Source organism: Erinaceus europaeus, chromosome 11, assembly GCF_950295315.1.
Source record: "Erinaceus europaeus chromosome 11, mEriEur2.1, whole genome shotgun sequence".
Lineage (NCBI taxonomy): Eukaryota > Metazoa > Chordata > Mammalia > Eulipotyphla > Erinaceidae > Erinaceus > Erinaceus europaeus.
In genome coordinates this window covers 97,424,649-97,443,209 of record NC_080172.1, presented here as the reverse complement: position 1 = coordinate 97,443,209, position 18,561 = coordinate 97,424,649, and the positions used below count along the sequence as shown (strand labels likewise).

The 18,561-nt window shown below is 37.5% G+C and overlaps 1 protein-coding gene across 3 annotated transcripts in view; it reads left to right on the top strand.

The window, feature by feature from the left end:
- Nucleotides 1–88: 88 nt before the first annotated feature.
- The window catches only part of PIGK (phosphatidylinositol glycan anchor biosynthesis class K), a 115,883-nt gene continuing 97,410 nt past the window's right edge, over nucleotides 89–18,561 (top strand). For all 3 annotated transcript variants that reach the window (XM_060202192.1, XM_016193002.2, XM_060202193.1), the window contains exons 1-3: nucleotides 89–218; nucleotides 3,764–3,817; nucleotides 8,078–8,169. In XM_060202192.1, coding sequence (XP_060058175.1) covers nucleotides 126–218; nucleotides 3,764–3,817; nucleotides 8,078–8,169 — 239 coding nt within the window. In that variant the 5' untranslated portion in view covers nucleotides 89–125. The remainder of the gene's footprint in view (nucleotides 219–3,763; nucleotides 3,818–8,077; nucleotides 8,170–18,561) is intronic.

Sequence of the window (18,561 nt, the reverse complement as noted above, 5' to 3'; positions counted from 1 at the left end):
GCGGGCCTTCCCGAGGCTGCCGGGCGTCGCAACAAAAATACGTCACCAGCCTCTTTGCCCCCCGCGCGCTGTTTTACGACACTCGCTCCGCCCCCCCGGGTGCGGGAGGTCGAAATCCTGCAGACATGGGCGCCACCTGCATCCCTAGCGGGGCTTTGATGTCCCTGGCGGGGATATTACTCTTGTCTTTCTGCAGCTTGGCAACTTATCAGTTCGAGGTAGGCGTCAGGTAGCTGTAAATGGATGGGCGCCGGGACGACAGCTGTGTCTGGCTAGAGCGCCGCAGCAGTTCTAAGAGCTGCAGCCCTTGCTGGAGTCATCGGCTGCTGGCTGCCTGGGCAGTGGGGCGGAGGGTGCCGCATTTTAACCTTTGAAAACGATCCATTAAAACAGATCGTGGGAGACTGGGGAGGACCCGTGTGTGCAATCCCTATCAGCTGAAATTTGGGCAAGAAAGCAGGTGTTATATGAGCACGGTGCAGAACCAGCATTCCTACTTTGAAAGGATCATGAACTCCTCTGCTCCCTTTTCATCGATGTTCGGTGGTCGCGGTGTTTTGAATTTGATTCACAAGACGTTCTGGCCATTTTAAAAAGGTTTTACTATCTTTCGGAAGCTGGTGACTTCTCAGTCTAATTCTGTAGAGTCTGTCATTTTCAGGTCTGCAAATCCAGCCAGTTAAGGGGCTGGTAGACAGACATTTGGAATTCTGTGTCCATAGTTTTATAGTCAGCCCACTCCACCACCGGTGAGTGGGATCACTTCTAAATTAGAAACCTGGGGTGTTTAGCTAACTCTTCTTTTATCTTACATTTTAATAACTGAATTCTGTGTTCTGAACTCTAAATTGCTTTTACCTTCATAGTTCTACTGACTTAATGACTTGATTGTTTCTTGCCTAGACCTTCACCAGGATTTAATCTTGTTTTCTTCTAAGCTCCTACACTCCCTAAATTGTATGCTACATTACTCTTCATAAAGTTTGAGCCTGATCAGGTCTTTAGATTGAATCCTTTCAATGGTTATGCATACCATACAGGATGATGTCTAAACAGCATGACTGCATTTTTGCCTACTTTTCTAGTTTTCCTTTTGGAGCTCACTCACCCTATCACTTCACTGTTTTGAGTGTAGAACAGTGGGCTCCAAAACTTTTGAACACGTTCTCTTTGGTATCTTAGATCTTGAGCATGCATGCCTATACTCACGAGCTAGTGTTCGTTTGTATAATATTTATAAAACATTTAAAAGATAATTTAAATGAAAGTTCTGCTATTTAAAAACATTTTCATTATCTATTTATTTATTTATTGCATAGAGACAGCCAGAAATTGAGAGGAAGGGGAGGGAGAGAGGGCGAGAGGCAGAGAGACATCTACAGCCCAACTTCACTTGTGAAGCCCTGCACTTTGATCCATTTCTTTCACTACCAGTTATGCTGGTATTTCCCTTTCTCTTTCTCTGCTGTTGTTGTTATTATTATCGTCATCTCTGGGCTTTCACCTTGCCAGCCTCACTTTTACAGATAGACACTGAGATACAGAGAGAAAGAAACCACAGCATAGAAACTTCCTTCAGTGCAGTGGGGATTGAGCAATATTTCCTTTCTCAAAACCATTATATTTCCTCCTATTCTTAGGTTACATATTCCTTCTGTATGTATTCTCTTAATCTTTTGGTTCCTAACCCAAATATTACCTCTTATGAACCCAATTAAGGATGGGTCTCCTTATTCTACTCTTTCATGATACTGTGTATTTTACCTTTATAGAATTCATATTTAAGCTGTGTCTATCAAATTGGATAGTAACACTTTTGTGCAAGTATTGACTTTTTTGCCCAGCTTTATCCTGTGTACTCAGGACAGTGACTGGCCTGAGGTGCGCAAAGAATGTGATGAATGAATGAATGTTGCAGTGTAGTGTCATATGTTTGCATGCTTGTAATTCTTTTGAACTCTGGAGAGAAAACAGCATGCTTTTTGGTGATATTTATATTACTCTAAATTATGTGGCACCTGGCACATAATATCAACAGTAGCACCATTTATTAAATGCAGAATGAATAACTTTGCAATGCTTATATTGCATAGATGATGATAAGAGTTTTGACAGCACAGAAATTTCACTAGAGCTTTAATGATATCAAATTAATGAAGCTGAACGGGACATTAGAGATTAGGGGCTTGACTCATATTAGACATGATGGATGTCTAGTCTAAAGAACTAAATGACTTAACCCTACTCTCACAGCCAGGTCCAAGATAGGACCTGGGCTAAAACTCAGATCTATGTATGTGTGTCTAAATACATTGCATGTGAATTTATTATTTTTTAATAGTTTTTTAAATGATTTTAAAATTATTATTGTTGTTGTTATTGGTGAGGTGGTTGTTGGATAGGACAGAGAGAAATGGAGAGAGGAGGGGGAGAGAGGAGGAGAGAAAGATAAACACTTGCAGACCTGCTTCACCACTTGTGAAGCGACTCCCCTGCAAGTGGGGAGCCGGGGGCTCGGACCCCGATCTTTGCCAGTCCTTGCGCTTTGCGCCAAGTGCGCTTAACCCGCTGCGCCACCACCCGTCTCCCCGTGAATTTATTTTAAAATTTAATTCTCTCTGTAAGTTTGTTGTTTGAGAAAAATTGAAGTAGCTAACATTTGTTATATAATTATATTCAAGTCAGCAATCCAGCATTCTGGGATTCAGGTAATGTTGCCATTTTGTAGATGAGGAAATTGAGACACAGAGATGTTAACAAGATTCCCCAAGTTGACAGGGACACACATTTATATATATGTTCCATACTACGGGTCCAGATTTTAATTCAGGCAGTTTGACTGTTCTAGTAATTAATGTTGTTTGGGAGTAGATCTGAAATTATTGCAGTTTATAATCACTTGTTATTTTAAAATACAATAAAATTATACTCAGTAGATAGCTGTATGGTTTAAACACTAAAGCTTTTAAAGTTCTGTGATAGCAAATATAATTCAGATTTATGTTGATTATTGAAATGGGTTCATAACAGTATGCCAGAGAACATGTTTATTGAGATATATTTGTGAGTTCAAATAAAGTTGCTAGAAACATCCAGCACACAGTTAGAATGAACACTGAAATAAAGGTTCATAGGAAGGATATTAATTGTTACATGCCGAAATAAGCCAGGATATTAGTCTTTCACAGTTTGAAGAGTGATGGAAAACTGGAAGTATATGAATAATAGATGATGAGATAAATGATTAAAAAAATAAAGATCCCTCCTTCCAATAACTCCCTGACCAACAAAACAGTTTTGCCTTCCATAAAATGTAATTCTAGGGGGGCAGGGCGGTGACACACCCGGTTAAGCACACATAATATGAAACTCAAGGATCTGGGTTTGAGCCCCTGCTCCTCACATGCTGGGGGAAAGCTTCACAAATGGTGAAGCAGGTCTGCAAATGTCTGTCTTTCTCTCTCCCTCTCTATCTCCACCTCCTCAATTTCTCTCTGTCCTAGCCAATAAAATGGGAAAAATGGCTGCCAGGAGTAGTGGATTCCCAGTGCCAGCACCGAGGCACTGAGGCCCAGCGATAACCCTGGAGACAAAAAAAAAAAAAAAAAAAGTAAAATTCTATAATCTTCATGAACTTGTATAATGACACAATATTGTTGTTACAACTATAAAAACTCCATTGATCTTAATTGATTTTCATCGGTCTGTTTATTGGGAAATGCAGCTTTTCCCTCTAACCTTTTTGTGATTATTTCCCATACAGGATCAGGCAGAACAGTTTTTTAGAAGTGGCCACACAAACAACTGGGCTGTTTTGGTAAGTATTTTATAAATGCATACCATGCTTAGCAGATATCTGAGAAATTTTGTGTGAATCATTTTTTTTTTGATGATATAATTCATTTTCTTATATTTTATAACAGAAAGTATTTGTTTTGAGTTGGTTATTTTTTTAAATTGGCCACATAAATTAACAATAATTTTAGCTTTCATTATATTTGTCCAGTGGATATGTGCAAAGAAATATAAAAATAAATAAGAGGTGGTATGGTTAAAGCACCTAATGAAATGTGGAATTATTTTAATGATAGAAATGTAATTGCATGTATTATTATAATATTTTTTAAGTTATTCAACTTAATGCTGTTTACTTTCTGTTACATTTAAAAAATCTGTATACAAAGTAATGAATGATTATTGCAGAGATTCAGATAATACAAACAGCTCTGAAAGGAGACTCATTACTGTTATGGGATACTGGCAGTTTTAACCCGGATTCTTTTTTTTTTTTTTTTTTTTTGCCTCCAGGGTTATCTCTAGGATTTGGTGCCATCACTACGAATTCACTACTCCTGGTGGCCATTTGTTTTTCCATTTTATTGAATAGGACAGAGAAAAATTGAGAGGGGAGAGGGAGATAGAGAAGGAAAGAAAGAAAGACACCTGCAGACCTACTTTGTCGCTTGCTAAACTTCTCCCCTGCGGGTGGGGAGTAGGGACTCAAAGTCAGGTCTTTAAGCTTCATGCTATGTGTGTTTAACCGGGTATGCCACCACTTGGTCCCCCTTGAACCCAGATTCTTGTACATGGTGATATGTATACACCCCCTTGAACCCAGATTCTTGTACATGGTGCATTGCCACTTGGTTTTTTGCACACTTTTATATGCTAAATAATAAAAAAAAGTGCCATGTAAAAATGTATATTGCAGATTACCCTCTCAAAAGCTTTATTTTTTTATTAGTGATTTACAAAATTATAAGATAATATGGGTGGTAATTCCGCACCATCCCCACCACTAGAGTTCTTTGTCCCCACTCCCTCCAGTGGAAGCTGCAACAGTTCTCCCAAGGTCACAGATATAAATTGACTGTATATCTAAATCAATCAATCAATCATATAGCAATCAGTCAATTTAACTCTCTGTTGATCATTTTATGCCCATATTTATTTACTTCCAGCCTTGCCTTCAGTTACTTTTTAAGTCACACCTATACCTGTTACTACTTCTGAGCGTCTTTTCTTTTTTTCTCTTCCCTCTCAGATAAGCCAGACAGTGCTTGGCTTCCTCTGGTATTCTCCAGATTCTCTTCTCTTTCACTGATGATGTAAACACAAAGATTTCTGGTAACAAATGTTTTGGGTTGGGGGTGTGGACCAAAATGACCAAAATTCTCTTTGAGAGAGACGGGAAGGGGGGGAGAAGGAATTGGAGGATTAGAAGGAGAGGGAAAGGCCCACTTAATGTACTGCTCCACTGCTCGTGATGCTTTCCCCTGCCTCCCACAGGTGGGGACTGGTGACTTGAACCTAGATTCTTGTACATGCTGATGTGTATGCTCAGCCAGGTAACCCACCACCTGGCCTCCGAACACATGTTTTTTTGCACACTTCTATGAGTTAAAAAAAAGTGCATTGTAAAACCATGTATATTACAAATTACCCTCTCAAAACCTTAATATGGTTTACATTCCCACCAATAGGATATGTGTATTTTCCCCCGCATCTTTAGTATTATTTAGTGCTGTGAATTTTCAGAATTTTGCATATTTATAATTCACATTATACAGAAGTTGAGCATTTTTAATAGTATGCCTGTTTGGACTGGGAAGACAACACAATAGTTAGGCAAAAAAGCCTTTTATGTTTGAGGCACCAGAAGTCCCAGGCTTAGTGTAAGCCAGAGTTGAGCAGTGTTCTGGTTAAAAAAATAATAATTATAAGGCTGGATGGTGGCACACCTGGTTAAGTGTACACACCACAGTGCTCAAGGACCCAGGTTCAAGCCTCTGGTCCCCATTTGTAAGGGGAAAGCTTCACAAGTGGTGAAGTTGGTCTGCAGGTGTCTCTCTCTCCTTCCCTGTTTCTTTCTTCCCTCTAAATCTCTCTCTGTCTTAACAAATAAAGTTGATAAAATTAATAATGATAATAACAAATCCATCTCTCATTTCAAAATTGGGTTGTTTATATTTTTTCTTTAAAATATTTTTATTTCTTTATTTACTTATTGAATAGAGACAGAAAGAAATCAATAGGCAGTGGGGAGATAAAGAAAGAAAGAGATAGATATCTGCAGCACTGTATCATCACTCCCAAAGATTTCTCCCTGCAGGTGAAGACTGGGGACTTCAACCCTGGTTCTTGAACATTGTAGGTTTTCCACTTCAGCTAGGATATATTTTGAGGTGGATTTTATTTATTTTTTTTTACTATGTTTCCAGGCTATTTAGTGTTTTCATTATTGTATTCTAATTTGGAAAGTCATTAAACAATATAGTCGCTTTCTACTTGAAGGGGCTAGAGCCTTTATCCTTTTCTCAAAACTATCATTATACCTCCCATCAACTGGGGCATAAGGTAGGAGAGTACTTGGGAGGTACCGTTACAGAGTATTTCTAGTATAAATAATAGACTATATGACTTCTTTTAGAGTGGATTCTCAGTTGTCAGACATGATCTTAGATACACGGTACCTTTTGGTGTCATTTTCAGGAGTCACTTTTTTTATAAGTGTAAAATTAATTTGAACTATTTCTAGCTTTCTGTTAAGTTCAACATTTCTTTATAATGATTTTTTTTTATTTACGTACAAAACTGTTCTGTATGTTGTTTTTATCTCTAGTTTATATTTTTTCACAAATAAAAAACAAATGGATTCAGTCCAGAGTAAAAGAAAAAAATTTTTAAATTACTTTATTGGGGGCTAATGTTTTATAGTCAACAGTAGATACAGTAGTTTGTATATGCATGGCATTTCCCAGTTTTCCCCATAATAATACAACCCCCACTAGGTCTTCTGCCATCACATTCCAGGACCTGAATCCTCCCCACCCCAGAGTCTTTTACTTTGGTGCAATACACCAACTCCAGTCCAAGTTCTGCTTAGTGCTTTCTCTTCTGATCTTGTTTTTCAACTTATGAGTGAGATCATCCAATGAGTAAAAGCAATTTTATATAATTAAGATAGCAAGTTTTTTTTTATTTTTTTGCTTTTCAAAGAGATTAGGGATTTCAAATAATTTAATTCCTTAGAAATAGACACATTAACAGCAGCAACAACAAGAACAGCAACAACAACAACAACAATAATGGAAAAAAGATGGCTGCCAGTAGCAGTGGATTCGTAGTGCAGGCACTGAGCCCCAGTGATAACCCTGGAGGCAATGAAAAACAAATGATAGAATCAAAGATATTGGGAGTAACCAAACCAGTTCATCATTGGATTAAACTCCCTAAGGATTTATCTTAAGTTAAAATTTTTAAAATATAAGATAGAGTGATGTGGACAGCCCCCCTGCTCCATGCTCCATTGTTGATACTATGGTCTATTTAAATAATCATTGTTTTGCCTCATCTGTCTTCTGTCTACCTCCAGACCCACCCTGCCTTCAGGGCATTAATTAATCCCAGCGGTTAAAAGCTTCACAATAGTTGCTAAGGGAGTTTCTACCACTAGCCCGCTCTTTTCTCCACCCCCTTTCCTAGCCATTTCCTTTTCCGACTTGCCACTTCTGGTTTCTAAGATCTAGAGGGTTGTCTGTGATCAATAAAGACACATTGCTTTCCTGCAATGTGTTGCATTGGATCGACCTTCCTGTGGTGCATCTTGTGAGTACCTATTCATTGGGGAAACTGACGATCCTTCCTAGCCGATTGAATCCACATGGATCCCAGTCACTTTCAAAGCCAGCAACAAGCAACTCCTGACAGCTTTGCTGTTGACTGGCTACGGAAGAAGGGCAAACGCTAGAAGAAGAAGAAGAAGCTTTCCTGCTCTGCCACGAATTCCTGGTTCCACTCCTGCATTGCTGAGTAAGCAGCAGCCCAGGTTGGCTCTGGTCGAGTTCTCTCCAACCCAGAGAGCATGTGCCTGGGAAGAAACACCCTCATGCTAGCCCAGCAGAATGACTCTCTAGAGAGATTGGTTTTACTGATAATTCCTTGTACACATTGCTGTTTCTAAACCTGAACTATGACTGTCTTTCTCTAGGTATCTCTCTGTTTTAAAGAGACATAATTCTGTAATTCCCTGGCTAATTTTGATTCACAAGATTATATATTTGTTTTAATGTTTTAGGTGTGTACATCTCGATTTTGGTTTAATTATCGACATGTGGCAAATACTCTTTCTGTGTATAGAAGTGTCAAGAGGCTAGGAATCCCTGACAGGTAAGAAATTTTTTAAAAAGTTAATTATGAAGTTCAGTGATGATTGCTTTTGTGATTGCATTTTTGCGGTGTTTTTAAAAAATGTAAAAAACTTTAGGGACCAGGTAGTGGCTCACTTGGATGAGCACATACATTACCAAGTGAAAGAACCTGGGTTCAAGCTCTTAGTCTCCACCTTTAGGGGGAAACTTCATGAGCAGTGAAGCAAAGTGGTAGGTCTTTCTTCTCGTTTATCTCTCCTCTCTCTATTCTATCAAAATAAAAAAAATAATTAATTAAAATAATAAAAACTTTGAAGTTTTTGTTGTTAGGTAATACCACCATGTATAGAGTAGATTTTACTAAAAACCATAGTAGCAAATGAAATAAAAAAAAAACAACTATAGTATTGTAAAAAGACTTGTTAAAATGTAGTTGTTTAGTCTTACTTAGTTATAAAATGCTTCAGCAAGGGTTTTTAATTTCAAGCAACAGAAAGATTTATTGAAAGTATTTTGATTAATTTGCCAAGTGCTGCTAATGTTATAGTCTTAAATGCTGAGGAACAAGGAAGTATAGGCAACAGAAAAGAAACATCTGAAAATCACTTCTTAAATCCAGTTCAGTGAGGGTTAGGAGAGAACGTTTTGGTAGGACTCAGTAAAGAAAGAAAGGATATAAGTCAAAGCAACTAGTCCAGTGATAACAATGCAGCCACACATTACTGAAGACTAGATTTATCTACTCTGTAGCTGCATTGCTCTGTTTATAAATTAAAATTTACTGCTGCTGCTTGTTGCCAAAATCCAAACTTTGCTAGCTGTCTCTTGCTTTATTTATTTACATATTTGAATTTTGGCAACCTTTACTCTAATTAAAATGTAATTTTTTTTATCACTGTTGTGGTTATTACTCAACCTTTATTTTAATGAAAATGTGATTTCTTTTTTATTGTTGTGGTTATTATTATTATTGCTGTCGTTGTTATTGGGTAGGACAGAGAGAAATGAATGAGAGGAGGGGAAGACACTGGCGTGGGGGAGGGAAGAAAGATAGACACCTGCAGACTTGCTTCACCACTTGTGAAGCGACCTCTTTGCAGGTGGGGAGTTGGCAGCTAGAACCGGAATCCTTGTTCCGGTACTTAAGCTTCGCTTTGCGCCATGCGCTTTTAACCTGCTGCGCTACCATTTGGCTCCCAAAATGTAATTTCTTTTTATTAATTTAATAATGATCAACAAGACTATAGGATAAGAGGGGTACAATTCCACACAATTCCCACCACCAGAGTTCCATATATCATCCCTTCCATTGGAACCTTTCGTGTTCTTTATCCCTCTGGGAGCATGGACCCAGGATCATTATGGGGTACAGAAAGTGGGAGCTCTGGCTTCTGTAATTGCTTTTCCACTGGACATTGGCATGGGCAGGTTGATCCATACTCCCAGCCTGTTTCTATCTTCCCCTAGTTGGGTAAGGGTCTGGAGAGGTGGGGTTCCAGGGTACATTGGTGAGGTTGTCTGCCCAGGGAAGTCAGGTTGTTGTCATGGTAGTATTTGTAGCTTGGTGGCTGAAAAAGCACTAAGAAATAAAGCAGAATGAATTGTATAATAATCAAGAATCTAAAGCTAAGAATATAACAGATGAGATTTGGGGGTCTTCATTTTGGAAAAAGCTAGTAGGTCTATTTTAGGTATATTCCAAGGGGCCCATGGCTTTACTAATTTTTGCCTGAGCCTGACAGCTAACATTATCTTTTACTTTTGATTTAGATATGGGAAAGTGATTTATTTATGACACAGGGAATTCATAGTGACAGAATATAGATTAAAGGCCCAAGTCTAGCTTGCAGGGGGAACAAGACTGATGTCTATATGGCATTGCTAGTTTGTATATAGGAAGTGAACTCTACCTACTGTGAAGACCTGTAAATATCTGGGCTATTGCCTGATGATAAAGAGGAAATTCTAATACTAGGCATGTCCCTCACACCTTCTTACCCAGGTAGATGATCTTTACGTGATTTGTTGGCTATGGTAGCTTTGTTTTTACTACAACCAAAGTCGTCACTGCAGGAAACTGCAGTCCATTTACTTACTTAGGTTTGGTTGACTTAGTTCTATGTGCCTATCTACCTGTGAGACACAATAAGAACTTTGCAGTGAGATCTGACTGTTGATTTTGGTTAAGCCATTTCACTATACTAAGCCTGTTTTCTTGTTATATGACACTGTTCCACCTTTGCTGCATTTAGGTACTTAGAATAAAAACAAACAGGGGTATGTGTAGAATGCTGCAGTAACAAAAAGGAAACAATGAATGACATAGAAAAAAAGTGACATTACATTTTATATAAATAGACCACTATAGCCTGAGAAGTTGATAAAAATACAATTACATATCGTTTTAAACTATACATTTCCTGTTTCTTCTGGAAATTAAGACAAGTCAGTAATGCTGTTTTTAAAAGCACATTAAATTGAGTCTGAGGAAGATGATTTGTTTTACCAAGCATGCAAATATTATTTTTATATTAGCCAATTATAATAATGTCAGTTCTCCTCAAATATATATATATATATTTTTGTAATTGTTGTTATTTCTGTACCTGTTGTTAATGCTTCTTCATGGTACTTTTATGCATTGTTTTGCAAAAGTTTCTACTTTGGTAAGCAAATCTTTGGTCTATGAGTCATATGTTTAAATAGTCTAAGTAAGACTTAGAGACTTTAGAAATAGAATATGGCAATAGTATGTTATAATTAGTGGGTTTTGTTCTTGGGTTTCTAATGAATCTTCTTATTAAAAGCTTATTTCTGTTCAAGATGATTGCTTTTCTACTTCTGTTGATACAGTCTTTGTTGGGTGGTGGATTTGGGATTTAGGTAGTTGATGCATTAATCTGTTTGTTATTTAATAAACAAAAGTCAATAGAAAAATACTTCTTTTTTAGTCTGTCATGGCTAATACTATTATGGAACCCAGGTCTTTGCCTATGGTAGCATGTGCACATTACCTGGTGAGCCACCACTCTGCCCCTCCATAGGTCTTGTTTGACAGCGTACTCTTGTCCTAATTTCTCTCTAATGCTCTACCTTACTGAACTATTGTCTCTACCTGCAATGGCTATCAGGACTTCTAGCAAACTGTTACCTAAAACATGTGAAAAACACCAAATTCTCACCCCTACCTTGTCCCCTTCTTGTACCTACCCAGTTTCTAATTCACTAAACCTGAAGTGAGGCCAAGACATCAGTTCTGTGTATAGTTCTCATGTACAAACAAGTTTAGGAAACACAAATTTAATTTATCCTGATACTCTAAACTCACTTTAGCACTCCTTCAAAAAACTTGTTTCCTGACCTCTGCCTTCTTTTAATGTCCTGTTATATCACTTATTGTAGCATGTTGTAGGAATTACAGTGTGTTTTCTCTACAAGGTTATAAACTTCTTGAAGGGAAGAAGGAGTGGATCTTTTATTTCACTTTGTACCTCTAGCATTTAGTAGATGCACAGCAGAGTATTAGATAAGTATAATCTTGGGAATACCTTATCACTTGTAGTTATCAAATACACACTTTACTTTATTAAGAAAAACACATTTTATTTATTTCATGTGAGGCAGAGAGAGAACCACATGAGAGAGAGAAAGAAAGAGAACCCAGAGCACCAATCCAGTATGTGTGGTTCTAGTGATTGATCTGTCATGAAAATCCCATGCTGTAACAGTTGAACTATTTTTCCTGTTGCCAAGTTAGTACTTAAAGCGTATAGGCACAGCTTTATACCTCCCAAAGTGTGTTAATCTAGAATATGTTAGTGTGGAATTTGGAATATGTTAATCTGAAATTAAATACATTTTAACAAATAGAATTGTATACTATTTCAAAATTTTGACTTAGGGAAAATAAATTTTAATGGTTATGGGGAAAAATGAAAACTTGTGCTCAGGGAAGCATCTGGAAACTAAAGACATGCTTGCTGACCTTTGTAGTTGCTCTCCAACCTGACTGTTCCTGTGTTTATATCGAAATCCCACAGAGCACAGGCTGTTGTGGTGTGTTCATGCTTCTTGTAACCTTATCCATGTCCAATGATTTTGTTTTCATTTACCTGGTTTTAGCTTCCTGACACACTTCACTATTTTCAGCTTCCTGACACACTTCACTATTATCTATACAAAAATGCACCATGACTATTCTGACAGCCCAATAATTGTTTTGAATGAAATCCCTACTTACCTGCTTCCTGTATACTTGATATGATCAAGATGAGGGAGAGGAAAAAAATTCATATTTTGAATTGGGGATTAATGGTTTACAGTCAACAGTACAATACAGTAAATACAGTAGTTGGTACATGTGTAACATTTCTCAGTTTTCCACATAACAGTTGAACCCCCTTTAGGTCTTCCTCTGCCATCATGTTCCAGGACTTGAGCCATAACCCCCTCCCCAGAGTCTTTTACTTTAGTGCAGTACACCAGCTCCAGTCCAATTTCTGTTTATTTCCCCCCCCCTTCTGATCTTATTTTTCAACTTCTGTCTATGAGTGACATCACCCTATACTCATCCTTCTCTTTCTGACTTATATCACTTAACATGATTCATTCAAGCTTCATCCAAGATGAGATGAAGAATGTGAATTCATCATTTTTAATAGCTGAGTAGTATTCCATTATGCATATATTTCACAACTTACTCAGCCACTCATCTGCTGTTGGGCATTAGGTTGCTTCCAGGTTTTGGATATTACAAACTGAACATAGGTACACACAAATCTTTTTGGATGTGTGTGTTTGGTTCCTTAGGATATATTCCCAGGAGAGGAATTGCAAGGTCATCAGGCGCCCAGGTGTCTAACAACAGATGTGTGACAGAGAAAGTTGTGTTCTGTATACACAATGGACTACTACTCAGCCTTTCAAAATGGTGAACTCACCTTCTTCACCTCATCTCCATGGAACTCACCTTCTTCACCTCATCTCCATGGATCGCCCACCTCTGATGTCATACTTGTTACTGCCAGGTGGTTCTGAGACTGATGCCAGGGGTTTCAGGAATAATAAGTGGTGTTCTACAGTAAGTTAACCACCAGGCATGAACTGTCAGTGAGTGAAAATGGAATGGGTAGTGACTGACCAGACGTGGAAAGAAAACCCACAACAGGATATAGTTTCATGCCTTTCTATGGCATTTGGGAAATGATTGTTGACTATTTAAAATATTATTAGCCTCTTTTTTCGCCCCTGGGTTTTGCAGTTAAGCAGACACTTGAAAATTTCAGTTACATCCTGCTACATTTTGTTCTAGTGTTATGTTTGAATTTGAGAGAATGCTAAGTTCTTTGGATGGCTCCATTTAGAATTTTCAAGCGTGTATTTTATTCCACTTATGTGCTGTAAACATTGAAGAGCAGTAACAAGTTCATGTATTTAGCCTAATCATCTGAGTTGACTAAATTATCAATGTAAGACAAACCTCATAATTAAATCCTTTTAAGTGCCAGTTCACAATGTTTCAGAGGACTATAGAATAAATTGTTAGAAGCAGATGTTTATGTCAAACTAGATTTTGTTTTTATTTTTCCTTTCCTTTTTTTTTTCCAAATCATTTTATGGCAGGAGTTAATGGTTTATTTACAGTGCAGTTGTTGATGTATGAGTACAGTTACTCATCTGGAGTGCTGGTACAAATTGGGTTTTAAGCTAAACTCCTGTACCTATTAGCTATGTGACCCTGGATACAAGTTACTTAGTCTCTGTGTAGCTCAGCTCTGCAGTATGTAAAAGCGGTATGATAATCATGCCTGTCTTAGAAATATATGAGATAATAATACATGAGGTAATACTTGAAATGTCCCTGTTTACTAGCATAATTCTTGAGATATATCAAGTGTTTGATAAATGTTAGTTATTATACTATACTAATCAATATATGACTTTAAACATGTGAACCCATAGCTAGCTCTGCCCTCAAGTATTTTGATTGTATGGTGTCACACTCTCATATGCAACATCTGGTACTGCCGACTTTATCTGTGCAGGGAAATTTTTGAGCTTTTATTTTTTGTAAGTACAAAATGCCTGGATTCGTGTAGTCTAGTAATGGCAATTGTTTGGCATGGGAATTTAAAAATAATTCAGAAAGTCTGCATGGTCAATACCTGGTGGCTAACAGATTTATGATGATTAGCTTTTTTTTAAAAAAATAATTCTTAATCTTTACTTAGTATTGGATAGCAACAGAGAGAAATAGGAAGAGAGAGACACCTGCAGACCTTGCTTCACCACTCGTGAAGCTTTCCCCCTGCAGGTGGGGACCAGGGGCTTGAACCTGGGTCCTTGTGCACTGTAATGTGTGCACTTAACCAGGTGCTCCACCACCTGGCCCCGATGATTGGCTTTATAGTGCATCAGTGGTGAGGTTTATTAACATGGAGATTCATTAAGATATGGAAGAGGAGAAAACATAGTCTCAAATTAATTATATTATCCTGACACCAAACTAATAATTATATAACACATCTTGTTGAGTTTTCTTGGTAGTCAGTCATTATACTGATTCAGAAATTATAATCTTCAGATTATTTTAAATAGCTCATCTCCAGAAACAAATCAAACACCTGTGTGTAGAAAACTAGATATTTAAGAAAGCATCACAGATCTCTTGCTGCTTTAATGCCTGCTGCTATTCATAGATAGGACTGTGTGATTTGATATATTGAAGATAAGGTGATGATCCTAGCTGTGGTAGGAAAAAGTACATGCTTTTTAATAGCTTTATTTGGTTAGTAGCACAGCAGTAGAATGTATAGAAATTTTAAGGTAACATTTAAAAAATATTTTATATATAGTACAGTAACATTTAAGTTTTATTCAGTGGATTTTTTCCCTTCTTTTTTTATTGTTGTTGTAGTTATTGTTGTTATTGATGTCATTGTTGTTAGGTAGGACAGAGCGAAATGGAGAGAGGAGGGGAAGACAGGGAGAGAAAGATAGACACCTGCAGACCTGTTTCACCGCTTGTGAAACGATGCCCCTGCAGGTGGGGAGCCAGGGGATAGGGGATCCTTATGCCGGTCCTTGTGCTTTGTGCCACGTGCGCTTAACCTGCTGCGCTACCACCCGACTTCCTTTTTTTTTTTCTTTATTGGGGAGACTAATGTTTTACAGTCAATAGTAAATACAGTAGTTGGTACATGTGTAACATTTCTCAGTTTTCCAGCTAATGCTCTAACCCCCACCTAGATCCTCCTCTGTCTAGGACCTGAACACTCCCCACCCCAGAGTCTTTTACTTTGGTGCAACACACCGACTCCAGTCCAAGTTCTGCTTTGTGTTTTCCTTTCTGTTCTTATCTTTCATCTTCTGTCTATGAGTAGGATCATCCCATAGTCAGCCTTCTCTTTCTGACTTACCTCATTTAACATGGTTCGTTTAAGCTCCATGCAAAATGAGGTGAAGAAGGTGAATTCACGATTTTTAATTTTTGAATTTTAATAGCTGAGTTGTATTCGCTTGTGTATATATGTTACAATTTACTCAGCCACTCATCTGTTGTTGGACACTAGGTTTTGGCTATTACAAATTGTGTTGCTATGAACCTGTGGAGTGTTACACTTTCTTTACTTTCTTTTTTTTTAATTTTTTTATTAGGGAATTAGTGTTTTATATTCGACAGTAAATACAATAGTTTGTACATGCATAACATTTCTCAGTTTTCCATATAACAGTACAACCCCCACTAGGTCTTCTGTCATCCTTTTTGGACCTATATTCTCCACCCCCCAACCCACCCACCCCAGAGTCTTTTACTTTGGGGCAACATGCCAATTCCAGTTCAGGTTCTACTTGTGTTTTCAATTCTGACTTTGGTTTTCAACTTCTGCCTGAGAGTGAGATCATCCCATATTACGCTTTATTTACTTTCTAATAATTGGTTATTGGTTCCTTCTTGGATCAGTAAAGAATTCCAGAAAGGCATGTAAAGAATGGCATAGCAACCCTTACCTGTTCCTTCAATATTTAGCAAACATAATAATATAAAATATTTATTAGGGGTTGGGCGGTAGGTAGCGCAGCGGGTTAAGTGCACATGGCATAAAGTACACGGACTGGCATAAGGATCCTGGTTGAAGCCCCCAGCTCCCCACCTGCAGGGGGGGTCACTTCACAAGCAGTGAAGCAGGTCTGCAGGTGTCTGTCTTTTCTCCCTCTATCTCCCCCCACCCCACCTCGATTTCTCTCTGTCCTATGTAACAACGACAGCAATGACAACAATAATAATAAAGAAAATATTTATTTAGACCATTTTCTTCCCACACATACTTCCAAAGTTAGGTTTCATGCCCTTTTTGAGAAGTTTAAAAATTCATTTTTCATATGGATAATCTTTAAAATCTATAATAATCATGCTCAGGGTATCCTATTTAGATATCATAGTGGTGAGAGAAGAAAATATTAGTAGTTTATTATTTTTGGAAAAATAATTATATTTATTTATTTATTTATTTATTTTCCTTTTTTGTTGCCCTTATTTTTTATTATTGTTGTAGTTATTATTGTTGTTGTTGATGTCATCGTTGTTAGATAGGACAGAGAGAAATGGGGAGAGGAGGGGAAGACAGAGGGGGAGAAAAAGATAGACACCTGTGACCTGCTTCACCATCTGTGAAGCGACTCCCCAGCAGGTGGGGAGCCGGGGGGCTCGAACCAGGATTCTTAAGCACTTAATCTTCTTAAGCGTTCACACCATGTGTGCTTAACCCGCTGCGACACCGCCGGACTTCCAGTAGTTTTTTTAATCTAAAAAGAGAAAGAAGTTTTGCTTCACTAATATGTGTATTTGCAGTAGGTCATACGAGGGGCTGGACATTGTTGCACTTGGTTGAGTGTGTACATGACCCTGGATTAGAGTTCTTGTTCACCACCTGCAGGGGAATGCTTCATACACAGTGACGCAGGGCTTTCTCTCCTTCTCTGTCTCCTTCCGTCTCAATTTCTCTTTGTCCTATCAAATAAAATAGAAAAAAAAAATAAAGGAAAAATTTGCTGCTGGAAGTGGTGAGTCGTAGTGCAGGCACTGAGCCCCACATAACCCTGGTGGCAATAATAAAAAGTAGCAAGTACATGCTAACTCCACACTAGTAGATATAGTGGATATACTGTATATTTAAAAAGTGCATATGCTAACAGAAATAATAATAAAAGTAACTTTATTTACAATCTCATTACTTTTTTTTTGTCTTGAGAGGAGGCCATATTATCATAATATGGGTTTGCTGGGTTTTTGTTGTATAGTAGGTTTTGCAAGGGTTTGTGTGAAGTGTGAGAATTGAGCCATCACACATCTTAACTATAAGAGTACCACATTTTAAGACTATCATATTCTTGAATGGATTGGATGTATTTGAAGGAATTTTTAAAAATTTTAAGATACCAATCAACTTTATATCAGTACTTACAGGTATGTAGATTTGTTTCAGTCTTGATTCAAGTGATAGTTTTATATCTACTCAGTGAAGGCTTAAATTCTAATATCGCAGTGAAAAAGACTTACATTCACTGATACTTAAGTGACAAATTACAATAAGGAGTCAACAAGTTAGATCTCAAGATAACTGGTGTTGAAAGAATATGCATTGACAAAGGCTTGGCTAAATGTAAGATCTGATTATCCTGAACAGTAAGCCAAGCTTGGGGACTTTGGACTGCTTTTTTTAAAAAAAATTTTATTTTAATGATATACTTTCTGTGAGCAGACATTTTCTTTATAAGTACATTATATCATAGTATGAATGTCAGAACAGAAAAAGACATGAAATGTAAATCTGAGCCTGATGTTCACTCTTTCTTCTGTTAAATGTAGCAGCACTCATTTAGATTTAGCAAAATAACAGAACCATTCAAATTGAAATGACTATGTTTAGAGTATTATTACTCTGGTAGCTCTGCTAGAATTTGACTTATAATTTTATTTTATAATTTTGTAAGAACTAAGGCAGGGGCTGGGTGGTGGTGTTTCTTCAAGCCCCTGCTCTGTATCTGCAGTGGGAAAGCTTTGCAAGTTGGTAAAGCAACGTTGCAGGTGTCTCTCTGTCTCTCTTCTTTTCTGTCACCCCATTCCCCCTTGATTTCTGACTGTCTCTAGCCAATAAATAAAGATAAAGAAAAAAAAAAAACCTAAGGCGCAATGCTTTTTATTTATATATGTATATTTATCATTATTCAAATAGTTTAACACTTTCCTAAGTGATAATTTTGTCTTTAGAAAAAGTTATTGACATCTCTTGTATGTAAAATACTGAATTAGAATATGTAGTAAGACGTCTAGACTTTTGAAGTTCAGTCTGCACATGATCTTTTAAAATTTATTATATACAGTTATTATTATGTTACGATTTGTAGGATA